This window comes from Salvia hispanica, chromosome 6 (assembly GCF_023119035.1).
Source record: "Salvia hispanica cultivar TCC Black 2014 chromosome 6, UniMelb_Shisp_WGS_1.0, whole genome shotgun sequence".
Taxonomy (NCBI): Eukaryota; Viridiplantae; Streptophyta; class Magnoliopsida; order Lamiales; family Lamiaceae; genus Salvia; species Salvia hispanica.
In genome coordinates, this window is record NC_062970.1 from 37,010,461 (window position 1) to 37,023,758 (window position 13,298).

Here is a 13,298-nt window from a genome sequence, read left to right on the forward strand (position 1 = left end):
ATGGATCTTAAACGAGATATTTTAATGGTGTATTGAATAAGTTGAAGCTGTGATATTTATAAATGATTTTTTTTAATTTATAAATGAAATCCCACCTACAAATAAGTCTAATGGCTAAAATGTTAAAATACCCCCATCCCCTTAGAAATTTATACATCCATTTAGAATATTCCTAAATCGGAAGAATATTACCTGAAATAATTGATTGCCCTTGAATGGGGTAATATTCCAAGTGGACCCCTAGCTCCATCATACTGAATTTTACAATATTCTGTCTCAAAAATATAAAGTGAGAATATTTTTAAAACAGTCAGTATAATTGGATATTTACAATACTTTTCCTGTTTTCCATGTCCCAATTTGTATATGTCGACATAAGAAGAATAGAAAAATATTATACGATGGAAAATGGGAGAAAATTAGGTATTAGTGCAGTATCTCATTTAATTAAAGACTCTTCACTCATTTGTCTTCATTAATATTTTCAAATCGAATTTATTTTAACTAAAAGCAATAATTAACTTATTTAATCTTAGGTAAAATATATGCGCGCCCAATCTTCTTAACTTGTAATAAATTTTCCTATTTGAGCTTAAATAAAATTACATGAGTAGCTCTTGAAAAAAATGCAAAAATGTTAAGACTTCTTATAGTTTTCAAAGTTATGATTAATGAAAGGTGTGAAATAGTACTTATGTCAGTCAAAGGGTCTTACATATAGAAATAAACAAGGGTTGAATTATTTTATAAAAAAATTACTCTAGTATGGTAAATTAAGAGGAAAATACATTATTTGTAGTTGTGAGTCCCAAAATTGTTATATTTTTCTTCTATTGAGGAAATGTTACAAGAGTATTTGACATAGCCCACTTAAGATAAACAAAAATGGGCCGAAATCATATGAGAATATTCACAACCATTATTCACCTAAAAAAGACAGAATATTCATACCTATCAACACTAGAATCAGTATTTGCATATCAAACGCAAGTGCAATAATATAAGGGAATATAATGTGGTCCATGTTATTAAATTCGCGTCTTGTTTTGTCCTGAATAAATAATAATGAATATATATGTTTTTGCTATCCAATTTATTCTACTATTATTCAAAAGTTTTTTGTAATAAATCATGTACTGTCTAATTAAATAGGAGTAGTATAGTACTACTTATTTGAAAATGACAAATTGTTTTTTTTTTTTTTTTTGTAATGTATACTTATAGGTTACTACAAAAGTAGTTTAACTCGAGTGAATGGAAATGCAAATAAGTCTAAAAATTTAGCAATAAGACATCTCCTAGTTTTGTGGGTTTAGGTCCAATAAAAGTGTGTAAATTAAGGCCCAAAATAGATAGAGCTCCAAATCTATATTTATTGTTCTTAAATAAATAAATAAATAAATAAAGTTCTTAGCGTCCTATAGGGTTAAAAATGAACAAATTCTTTTAGCCCTATATAGAGTTAACAAATTGGAACCAAATATAGCTTGTGATTTGCAAAAAACTTTGGACCTTAATCTACACTTTTATTGGAGTCTAGCTATTTTGGGCCTTAAACAAAAACACTTAAAAATATACTCTTAAATTCAATTACATCATGTAAAATTGTTACCAGAAGACCATGAATGATGCAGTGTGATATCTAAAGTAATTATTTTAAATATCTAAATATAAGTATCGTACTCCATATCAAGAAAGTAAACACAATTTCGTCATGGAAGAATTTTAAGCGAACCAACGAATTAGAAATAATACTTAATAATTTTCAATGGCCACGTACAATTATAATCCATTTTTAATTAAAATAGTGTATGGTAGAACAGTTTGGTCAAACAGAAACAGACAATAAATTAGATAGTTGTAATTGTAAATTTGTGGAGTAATAAATTGAGCGAAGTTGAAATTGCGTGAGAACGGAATGGTTTATTATTAATTTTCTACCAATATAAATTTATAAGAAACCTTACTGACAAATAAAGTCAACAACAGCTAAGAATGGAGCATGAAAATTAAATGAAGTTTGAAATTGTGGACTACCTATTTCTGGTTGAATTAGAATAAAGTTGTCCACAAGCTTTATCTATTAATCGACAAATCGTATGGATACCTTTTTCTTTAATTTAATATTTGTGGAATTCTGCCAACCCAAAATCATAGACTCGGGTCAATAATCATTTTAAGTCAACCTATATCCTCTTGTAGTAGTATTATGTATGAGCTTGTTGCAATGAAGTATAATGCAATACACCCCTTATCCCGGGGTAGCCGGAGGTGTAATCGTGCTGAACATTGAGTATTGATCACTGTAATAACTATCGCAATCACGATGTTTTCACAATCGTGGATCCACCAAGTCACGGTGCTTCATTCGCAATGGTTCCATCATCAAGATAAAACCATCGTGGTATCCACTAGGTCACAATAGCACATACACAATGGTTCCACCACCATGATAAAACCATCGTGGTCTTGGTAGCTCACTCGTAGTAGTGATTGTCACCATCGCCGAGCATATAAACATGGCCACTCACAACCATCCAACAACAATTTCAAATATCCACGAATTCAAAACCATCATAAATTAAAGAGTGAACTACAAAAATGGTCCCTGGACTATGGGTTTATCTCGCCCATAGTCCCTGGACTTTAAAAATATCGCCAGTAGTCCCTGGACTAAGGGTTTATCTCGAAATTGGTCTTTTTGGCTTTTTTTGATACGAAAATACCCTTTGATATTATTTTGGGGGGTTTAGGCAATTTGGTCTTTTTACACTTTTAACATTTTAAATCGATATTATTTTAGTTATGTACTAACTTTGACATTATTTTAAAATTATCATTCTTCTTCCATTTTGTTATCCTTCACTGAATTTGATTTTTTTAATTTCAATATTAGATTTAATTTTACAAAATTTTAAATTTTAATTTTTAAATATCAATAAATTTTTTTAATTATAAAAATTATTAAATAGCAAAAATTAATAGTTATAATCAATATTTGATAGTGTATAGTACTATGTAATCAATAAGGTATGACAACGCCTTAGTTTTAATCAATATTTAATACTAGCTTTAATCATAAATAGATTATATAACACAATTTATTTTGAAATAAATATGCATCTAATGTAAAACTAATATAATTTTTGTTTATTAATTTGAAAACAATCAAAATTTACTAGAAAATTTCAACAAAAATACTCCTATATAAAATTTTAAGTAGGATCAAATTTTTAGTCAACTTCATAATATTTAATCACAAGCAATTATAACAACCAAAGGAGGCTAAATAGAATAACTCTTATTTTTTCATCATGATTAATATTATTTTTCTGTACTTCTTCAATTCAATTGAATATTATATTAAATAACAAAAATTAATAGTTTTAATCAATATTTATAGTGTCCATGAATTAATAGTTTTCATTAAAAAAATTTATTGATATTTAAAAATCTAAATATTAAATTTAATTTTATAAAATTCAATCTAATATTGAAAAAAAAAACAAATTCAGTGAAGGATAACAATATGGAAGAAGAATGATAATTTTGAAATAATATCAAAGTTAGTACATAACTAAAATAATATCATATTTAAAATGTTAAAAGTGTAAAAAGACCAAATTGTCCAAACCCCCAAAATAATATCAAAGGGTATTTTCGTACCAAAAAAGCCAAAAGGACCAATTTCGAGATAAACCCTTAGTCCAGGGACTACTGACGATATTTTTAAAGTCCAGGGACTATGGACGAGATAAACCCATAGTCCAGGGACCATTTTTGTAGTTCACTCTAAATTAAAACACACACAATTTCAAACTTGTACTAACCAAAAGCAACAGTTGGTGGACGTATGGCGTTCTCGTGACCTATTGCTCTTGGTGCCATTGTTGTCATCTTGGTTGTGGGTGACAATGCCTATTTTAACAAGGGTTGTGAAGAATAGACGGTCGTGGGAAGGGAGGCACAGTATGCGTATGGTGATAGATCTGCGTTAACTAATTTATTAAAAAAAAGTTTTTTTTTACTCCCATCTAAAATATGAGTTATGAGTATTATGTAGCTTTTAAAACCAAAATACTCTTGAAAGCTCATACTTTTATATGATAACGATATAAATTGATTAGAAAATTATTTAGACATAATCTATGCACCCAATTCCATTAAATCATATAAGTATATAGTAGTAATAATATTTTAACTGTTATATCCATATTATATTTCCAGTTTTAATCTCATAAAAAAAATACTCCATCCGTCCCGTCTTTAGCTTGAAGCATTTAATATTCCAAATGTTGGTTCTGTCTAATTATACGAGCTCGACTAGTAAGTTACTCGTATTTTGGTTTGAACTCGATCTCAACTTGTTTACTATCGAACCGAGCCTGAGCTCGAGCAATTTACTATTCAATGAATATACCCAAACACAGAGGCAACGCGCACAAAAAGGAGCGTGAGGCCCTTTATTGTAAAAGCAAAAAAAAAGGTAGCAAAAAAGAGGAAATGTCCATGTCTATTGTCTTACCATCATCATTTTAGCCGGGCACTTTGCTCGTTCAAATCCCCTCTCTATTGCCAACTCATTCTCACACACACTCACATTACATACATTTGCAAATTCTAATTAATGCACCTTCATCTTCACCCCAACAACCTTCTCCCTCCTCCACAAATTTAAAGACTACTGCTGCTAACATTTTTTCTTCATGTAACAAGGTAAGCCCCTCCTCTTGTTTATTTCTCTACATGATTATTTCCCTTCTGGGCTGCTAAAGTTCCATCTTTATCTTCAGTTTGCAGAGTTGTCAAAAAGGGTTTTTTGGAAATTTATCATCTTTTTCTTGAATTTGGTCATTGATGGGCAGCTTTAGCTTGGAATCCTTTTTTTAAAAAAATTTCTTGAAATGGAGTTTTATTCCTATGTTTTTTAGCTTTTGCGCATTGGAATTCAACGTTGAAGAATTCTCTGCTTGACGATTTGCCCCATTGTGTGAACTCCCTTTTTTTGCTTTATGCTTTAGTATTTTTAACCCATTAGTCAGAGAATGAAATTTTCAAGTTTGAACGAATGCATCTTTTCTTACCCTTTTCCATTTTTTCTTTTCTTTATTTCTAGTTTAGTATAGCAAAGCAAATACTCCAATGTACATGCTTGTCTCTTTCCTTATAGATCTTGTGCGTTTGTGTGTGTTTGAATGTGTTTGCTTTATTATATTTTATCCTATTTTAGATCTATGGTTGCCAAGAAAATCCCACAAAAGTAGATGTTTAGTTGTAAAGCGTTATCCTTTAACTTGATTAGAGAGGTAATTCCCCTTATCACTCAACTGAGCTTGTTGATTGAATGGAGTTTGTGATAGCAAAAAATGCATTAGAAAATCAAAATGGTCAACTAATTAGGATTGCTTAAAGGCTTATCTTGTTTTATGCTTGTGTTTTGTGGTGGGAAATGTGGCAACAATTTCAAGATTACCCTATGCGTCTGTCATCAAATATTATATTGTATGGCTGGGTTGTAAATTGTGATAGCATGAAATCTTTCAACCTTTGTTAAAATAATGAGAGATTCCTGTCATAGGACAAGTAGCCTTGTGATAATTTTTTAATTCACACTTTCACATGCTAAATCTTTAAATTTTAGTATTGTTGATTTTGGAGTTTACTTTCTTTCAGCTATTTCCATATTTCTATACATACACTGACATGCTATATGAGCAATCACCACTGATTGAATGTCTTTTTTTTTCTAGCTGGCTTGGTCACCGGTCCTCGGCGTGTTCAACGAGCTTGATATTTGACTTTGAGAAAAAGGGACCTAGAATCTGTATTCAAAGTCTTGTGAACCCTCCTAACTGTCTTTACTTGTCAAATACTATTTGATCTGTAAAAATTGATTCTTGTATGTGAAGAAGAAGAGGGTTGTTCTTTGATTTAAATCAGATGGTCTGTTGTTTCCCATTCTGAGATAATGGGGGGTTGTGTCTCAGTTAGTAGTCAGAGTACTTGTAGTAGCAGGAGTAATGGAGAGAGGATGTCTCCATCTTGTTTGTGCATAGATATGCTTAGGCGCAAGAGAAGTAGGAGGACGTTTTCCGACCATGTCACCACTTTGCAGCATCTCTCCTCTATCCCTAACCGGATGATCACCAATGGGAAGAGCAGCAGTTCTTGCATATTCACTCAGCAAGGCCGGAAAGGCATAAACCAGGATGCTATGATTGTGTGGGAAGTAAGTCCCTTTTCTTTGTTGTTTTTGTTGGGGTCATCCTCGTCTGTTTCAGAAGATAATGTTATTTAAAATCTTGTGGATGTACAGGATTTTATGGGAGAAGATGTTACTTTTTGTGGCGTCTTCGATGGCCACGGGCCCCATGGACATATGGTGGCTCGTAAAGTTAGGGAAATGCTGCCGCTAAAGATATCCTCTTTTATGAACTCCTCTGAGCCGGTGACGAGTGGTTCAAGTGTGAATTGCTGCAATGGGAATGTGAAATCAGATGTGGTAGATCCCGTGAAGGATGTACCTGTCGAGGAGGGAGTGGAGTCTTCGTGGAGAGAAGCTTTTCTGAAAGCATACAAGTCGATGGACAAAGAGTTGAGGTCTCATCCTAATTTGGATTGCTTCTGCAGTGGCAGTACGGCTGTGTCGGTTATAAAACAGGTAAATGTTATAGCTTCGTAGACTTCTTTTACATCAAAATTTGAATCCCACTTGTGTTGAGCTTCCCTTGAACTATTGAAGGGTCAGAATCTTTTCATTGGCAATATTGGTGATTCGAGAGCTATATTGGGATCTAAAGATAGCAACGATTCGATGGTGGCAATCCAATTGACAGTCGATCTAAAGCCTGATCTTCCTAGTATGTTCTTGTTTGTTTAGTTTATATGGTTTTGAGAAGTCGTCTTAGCTATACTAATGAGATGAGCTTATGGTTGCTATTTCTTGAAACAGAGGAAGCAGAGAGGATAAAGAGGTGTAAAGGTCGAGTCTTTGCTTTACAAGATGAGCCTGAAGTGCAACGAGTTTGGCTTCCATTTGATGATGCTCCTGGCTTAGCAATGGCTCGAGCATTTGGAGATTTTTGCTTAAAGGAATATGGAGTTATCTCCATCCCTGAATTCTCCCATTGGACTCTCAGTGACCGAGACAAATTTGTCGTTCTGGCATCAGATGGGGTGAGTCTACTATTCCTTAAGCTATGATTCATGTGTTGTCTTCAAACATAGAATTTGTTGAAATGTGTCTACAATTCCTCACTTTTTCGCCTTTAGTTGCCATAACATACGCGTTAGTCCCCATCTAGAGATCGAGATTGCAAATTTATTTAGGCACACTGAGCAATGCGTGCTAGAGACTCGAGCCACTTTATTTATAAGCCCCCTCGTTAGTGATTATCGGCTGTAAAACCAGTTTTGAGAGTTGAATTACACGAAAACACCAAGTTTCTACTCTAGAGTTTGGTACTGCAACAGGGGATGGTTTCCTGCATAGAAATAAATGAAGCAACAAGAAAACAAAAGCAGCCATGCTTATGCAAATTAGGGCATGCCCTAGGTATTGTTTCTTGAATCAGTGATATAAACTAAACATGGACCATATAAGTCGTTGCATATCTTATTCGTTTTTCTGATGGCATAAATAGTGAGCAAAACTGAACCGAAACCGAATAATTGAACTGAACTGTTGCATTTTGGTCGGTTTTAGCCATAGTTGGTTTGGTTCCGTTTTTATTTATACTATAGAAACCAAACGTCCGATTCAAAATCAAATATTTTTTTTGGTTAGAACCGAGCAGACCTAACTTTTAGTATATATGTTTCTTTTATTTCTTTAATACTATAAAATAAAATAAACTTTGACGCTAGACCTTCACGTTGTTACCTTGGCTGTGGATTCATCGATGTAAAAAATGCTCTGCATCAATGGTTGTTTAAATTTGCCAAGAATTTTTCTCGATATAGTTTCTTCTATTTGATTTCTTGGTTTGAACTTTCTTTCCAAATGATGAATCTTAGGGAAAAAAGATGCTTACTCATTTTTATTTTTTAGCTTATTGTTCTTGTAAGATTGGATTACTTTGATTTATTCAACAAATATGAGCTTGTTTGGTCGTGATACGTGTATTGTCACTCAAAGTAAACGCCCTCGTATGTAAATCTCTTCCCTGGGTGCAGGTATGGGACGTCCTGAGCAACGAGGAAGTGGTCGAGATAGTATCATCGTCCCCAGCAAGGTCCTCCGCTGCTCGGATCCTAGTTGAGCATGCTGCCCGCGAATGGAAAGCCAAGTATCCAACATCAAAGATGGACGACTGCGCTGTGGTCTGCTTATTCCTAGATGGGAAGATGGATACTGAGTCCGACAATGAGGAGCAGAGCTTCTCATCGGCGACCCTCCAGAGCAACCACTCGGGCAATGTCTTGGAATCAGACGACGGCCAGCACTCCGAGCCGTGCCTGCAGCGGAACTTCACCGTCAGGTCTTCGGAGGACAACGAGCACAACAGCAGGGTGCCGGTTGGCGAGGATCAGAACTGGTCGGGTTTGGAAGGCGTGACGAGAGTGAACTCTCTTGTTCAACTTCCCAGATTCTCCGAAGAAAGGCCGAGGCCGTAGCGACGTCGTTTTGATTGAACGTCTTTGTAGTAGCGCTGTCTGAAAAACCCAAGAAATATTGGTTTTTTTTACTACTATAAGATTTGATCAAATAGTATTTATGGTTCTTGCATATATTTTGAAAAGTTGAAATTTATCTGTTATTTTTTCATGAGAATAGCTGATAATAGTAGCTGCAAACATTATATATGGGCATGTTGCATTTTATGGTGTTTTGCCTATATTTTGTGTTTTTTCTCTTTTCTTTTTCCTTATAATTTTATAAAGGGCATGTAGCCATCGGCGGATCCAGGTGGGGTCGGCCATCGCCCCCGGACTACTGCCGGAAAGTTTGCCTTCAACCCTACGGCGTCCATCCCACCGCCCCTTTACCCAACACAGAGAATTGATGACGAGGTGAGCAAGAGATGAGGAGGAACTACGCTGTGGCTGCCGTGTTTGAAATCCGGCAGCGGCGGAATGAAAGAGGGAGAGAGGCCTTTTCAGATTTGTTTTCAGACCAAGAAGGCGAGAATGAGGAGAGAGGGATTACTGCGTCTGGGGAGGAGTGAAAGTCTTCTAAACATTGTTTATTTCCAATAAATTTAAATAGAAGAAAATAGGTGTCACCATGAAAAGTTGACACATTCCTACACTACTGATCTAGTGCTATTTCAAATTTTATAAATTAACTTTAAAAGTTTAATATATTTCTTTATTTGTAGTATTTCATATTAATCAAGCAAAAATGTATTGATATTGGCCTAACTTCACTTTTAAACAATTTTAACCATTTAATCAATTTTGTAGTATATAGAATACTTTATTGATATTTCCACTAATTAATTTATTTAAATTAAACACATACTTGAATAATGATACTAATATATAGTGATATTTCTTTATTTTTTTTCTAATTTTTTTACAATATAATTTAACATTTCAACCTTATTATACATATTTGAATTATTTTAAAAATTATAATTTTCTAATTTTTGATATTATAGATAACATTATGTCATTTCCGAATATAAATACTTAAATTAAAAATATTTTTAAAATTTAATTATTTTACTATTATACTCAATTTTTTTCCGACCCCACGATATTCAACTCCTGGATCCGCCATTGCATGTAGCATTTTATTTCTATGTTAGAGGATGAAAAGTCGAGCAATAAGCAGTAGCAACCTCATTAATATGCATCAACATCTAGCCTAAACGACTCAAACACTTGATAATTGCAACAGAAATCCTCCCCATTAGAGCAAAGGTAATACAGAATGCAACTCTTAGGCCCAAGAATGATGGAATGAAATGTGATAACTGTATGGTGGCTAAAGTGATGAAGGTGAGAATGGAATGAAAATGGAATAAAAAATTGGCTGTATCATATTATCCATCAGACATTCCATACACAACACTAGTGAAGATGAAATACAGTGAAATGCTAATAAATCAACTAAAACAAAGAGCAATTGTGATGAACTCATACAACCACAAAACAGCAAGACCACCAACTGTGGAACTCCTTTCGAGCATATCACTCTTAACACTCTACGAATCACTTCTCACAACGAGAACCTTACATGATTAATCATCCTGCGTAAATGGATGGAACAATGAGCTAAGCTATTTGGAAGGCAAGATTATAGTTCAAATCAAGTACTTTCTATCTTGTCCTAAGGTGATGGAGGAGAGCTGGAAGGTAAGTACTACATTTTGCTATTCTAAGGAACAACAGAATTGATCTCCCACATTAAACATCACTTAGCTACCAAATGTAGTAACTAGTAAGCCAACAAACCTTTACCACCATACAAACTGATTAATTCTCATTTAATTTAACATCGGAGTGTGAAAGTGAAACCTCAAAATTACAGTTCCAACAACAACAACAACAAAATCTCACAAATACTTGAACCAATGAAATCTACTAAATGCTCCCACTCAGGTTGTAGTTTTGGCAAAACCAGGTTCAATAAAACCTCAAAAAAACCCAAATCAAAACATTTCTTCCCAAACTTCTACGGTCCTACCACCACAGATTAATGATACTACTATTCAATTTTTATTTTAGGAATGCATTTATCAAAATTTCAACCAATCTATTATTTGCGCCGTTAGGCATTAACACATTCATAAAAACCCAAATTTCTTCACAAACTCCTAGTTCCGCAAATAAAGATTCAGTTTTTATTTCAAGAATGCATTGATCACAATATTCCAGCAATGCCCACCAATATACTGTATTTCCTAACAACATCAACGTACACATAAAACGCTCACATATTACTTTTTCAAGAAACGGCAATAAAATCGGACATGAAAGTCACCTTTTTAAAATAAAAATCCGACCATATTATAGACGATGTAGCTGAGGAAAAGAAAGAAAATTCCCAAAAAAAAGGTAGTCTACGAAGATGAAAAACAATGTGGATCCGTGGCTTCTTTTGGCGCCAGTTTTCGTCTTAGTTTGCTCTTCAATCTTCGCCATTGATTCCGATCTACTGAAACAGTAGATCTTATTTACGATTTATTTTAGTATTTTAATAAAAAAGAATTTAAGGTCCCACCGAGACTTGAACTCGGGTTACTGGATTCAGAGTCCAATGTCCTAACCACTAGACCATGGGACCTTGTTGGTTTATACCCCATATTACAAATATATATACGATCATTTTCAACGTTCTTCTTCTTCAACAATATACCCGTGAAGATACTGTATCAACCATTTCTAGCTGCGCAGATGAGAAAAGCCCTCTTTAAACCCTATTCCGCCGCTTTCTTCAAAATCCACACATCCCCAATTGTATCCTCCCTCAAATTCTCATCCTCATCCACTCCTCTACCGCCGCCAGAATGGGTGCACCCTTTCACCGACCTCTCCGACGTCATCTCCGCCGCCGACCGGAAAATCTCCCCGTGGATCCCCAAAATCCACCACCTTTTGCAAAACACCATCAATTTCGAGCAGGATTTAACCATCTTCTGCGATAAATACCTAATCAGACTCCCGCCCCCTTTCACCGCCCACATCCTCAAGACCTCCACTCAGCTCCCGAACCGGGCCGAGATCGCGTTCCGGTTCTTCAATTGGGCCGGTGAGCAGAAAGGGTACGCTCACAATCTCGAATGCTTCGTTCAATTGATCGAAATTTTGTGTTTGGAGGGCGATTTCGTGAGGGCTAGGTCAGCTTTCGATGAGATGAAAATTAGGGGCTTTTTGATGAATTCAGTGGCTGCCAATTCCCTAATTAGAAGCTTTGGCAATGGGGGAATGGTGGAGGAGCTTCTGTGGGTGTGGAAGAGAATGAAGGATACTGGGATTGAACCCTCGTTGTATACATACAATTTCTTGATGAATGGCCTTGTGAATTGTATGTATATTGAGTCTGCAGAGAGGGTTTTGGAGGTGATGAAGAAGGGGAGGGTGAAGCCAGACGTTGTGACTTACAACACCATGATCAAAGGCTACTGTAAATCAGGGAATCTGAGGAAGGCCATTGATGAGTTTGAAGCTATGGGGGTGAAAAATGTGGCTCCGGATAAGATCACTTTCTTGACTCTGATGCAGGCTTGTTATGCAAAGGGGGATTATCATCTGTGCTCGAGGCTTTACAACGAGATGCGGGATAAACAGGTTGAGATCCCTCCCCATGCGTATAGTTTGGTGATAGGAGGGCTCTGCAAGGAGGGGAAGGCGATGGAGGGGCACGCCGTGTTTGAGAGCATGATTGGGGCGGGCTGTGAGGTGAATATGGCTGTGTACACAGCCTTGATTGATGCGTACGCGAAGAATGGGAGCTTGGACGTGGCGATGGAGCTGTTCAGGAGTATGCAGAGGGACGGTCTTGTTGCAGATGAGGTCACCTATGGTGTGATTGTGAATGGCTTGTGCAAGAATGGGAGGTTGGAGGAGGCAATGGAATGGTTCGACTATTGCAAACGGGAGGGTGTGGCTGTTAATGCCATGTTGTATTCGAGCCTCATTGATGGCCTTGGGAAGGCGGGGCGTGTTGAGGAGGCAGGGAGGCTGTTTGAGGAGATGACTGGGAGAGGCTGCCCGAGAGACTCCTATTGCTATAACGCGCTCATTGATGCGCTGGCGAAGAAGGGAAAGGTGGAGGAGGCGGTGGCGCTGTTCGAGAGGATGGAGGAGGAAGGGTGTGATCCGACCGTGTACACGTACACCATCTTGATAGATGGCTTGTTTAAGCAACATAGGAATGAGGAAGGTTTGAAGGTGTGGGAGGCGATGATCGAGAAGGGGATCACACCCACGGCCGCCTCGTTTAGAGCCCTAGCAACGGGGCTGTGTTTGTCAGGGAAGGTGGCGAGAGCGTGCAAGATCTTGGACGAGCTGGCGCCGATGGGGGTTGTGTTGGACAGTGCTTTTGAGGATATGATCAACGTGTTGTGTAAGGTGGGGCGGGTGGTGGAGGCGTGCAGGCTGGCCGATGGGGTGGTGGATCGCGGCCGGGAGATTCCGGGGAGGGTTAGGACTGTGATGATCAATGCTTTGAGGAAGGCGGGAAATGCGGATTTGGCTATGAAGTTGATGCACAGCAAGATTGGAATAGGGTATGATAGGGTAAAAAGTGTCAAGAAACGAGTGAAATTTCGAAATTTGGTTGAGAGGTGAAGATGTCTTGCCTGATTTGCCAGTTTTTTATTCATGATAGTGTCATTTTTTAAAAATTA

General features: G+C 36.3%; 2 protein-coding genes and 1 non-coding gene across 4 annotated transcripts; 2 read left to right on the plus strand and 1 right to left on the minus strand.

Annotated features, from left to right (window-relative positions):
• The first annotated feature begins 4,548 nt into the window (after nt 1-4,548).
• Nucleotides 4,549-8,767, plus strand: LOC125196722 (probable protein phosphatase 2C 52). Of its 2 annotated transcripts, none has more exons than XM_048095334.1 (6): nt 4,549-4,716; nt 5,751-6,229; nt 6,317-6,661; nt 6,743-6,860; nt 6,953-7,176; nt 8,176-8,767. In XM_048095334.1, exons 2-6 carry the CDS (start codon nt 5,969-5,971, stop codon nt 8,614-8,616), a joined length of 1,389 nt encoding a protein of 462 aa, XP_047951291.1. In that variant the 5' UTR covers nt 4,549-4,716; nt 5,751-5,968; the 3' UTR covers nt 8,617-8,767. The 2 variants fall into 2 exon arrangements, with proteins under 2 accessions (XP_047951291.1, XP_047951292.1); XM_048095335.1 differs by lacking the exon at nt 4,549-4,716 and adding an exon at nt 4,858-5,306.
• A 2,394-nt stretch (nt 8,768-11,161) lies between these two features.
• TRNAQ-CUG lies at nt 11,162-11,233 on the minus strand. Its single transcript has one exon. It is a non-coding gene; the product is annotated as a tRNA-Gln (tRNA).
• An 88-nt stretch (nt 11,234-11,321) lies between these two features.
• Nucleotides 11,322-13,295, plus strand: LOC125194021 (pentatricopeptide repeat-containing protein At1g03560, mitochondrial). The gene has a single exon (XM_048092012.1). The coding sequence runs from the start codon at nt 11,344-11,346 to the stop codon at nt 13,237-13,239; it is 1,896 nt and encodes a 631-aa protein (XP_047947969.1). The 5' UTR covers nt 11,322-11,343; the 3' UTR covers nt 13,240-13,295.
• The last annotated feature ends 3 nt before the right edge of the window (nt 13,296-13,298 follow it).

Bases quoted from the DNA above. Each gene is read 5' to 3' on its own strand.
- LOC125196722 (XM_048095334.1), top strand. From the start codon at position 5,969: ATGGGGGGTTGTGTCTCAGTTAGTAGTCAGAGTACTTGTAGTAGCAGG. The intron at 6,861-6,952 runs GTATGTTCTTGT...TTCTTGAAACAG, and splicing joins TCTAAAGCCTGATCTTCCTA to AGGAAGCAGAGAGGATAAAG. The intron at 7,177-8,175 runs GTGAGTCTACTA...CCCTGGGTGCAG, and splicing joins TCGTTCTGGCATCAGATGGG to GTATGGGACGTCCTGAGCAA.
- LOC125194021 (XM_048092012.1), top strand. From the start codon at position 11,344: ATGAGAAAAGCCCTCTTTAAACCCTATTCCGCCGCTTTCTTCAAAATC.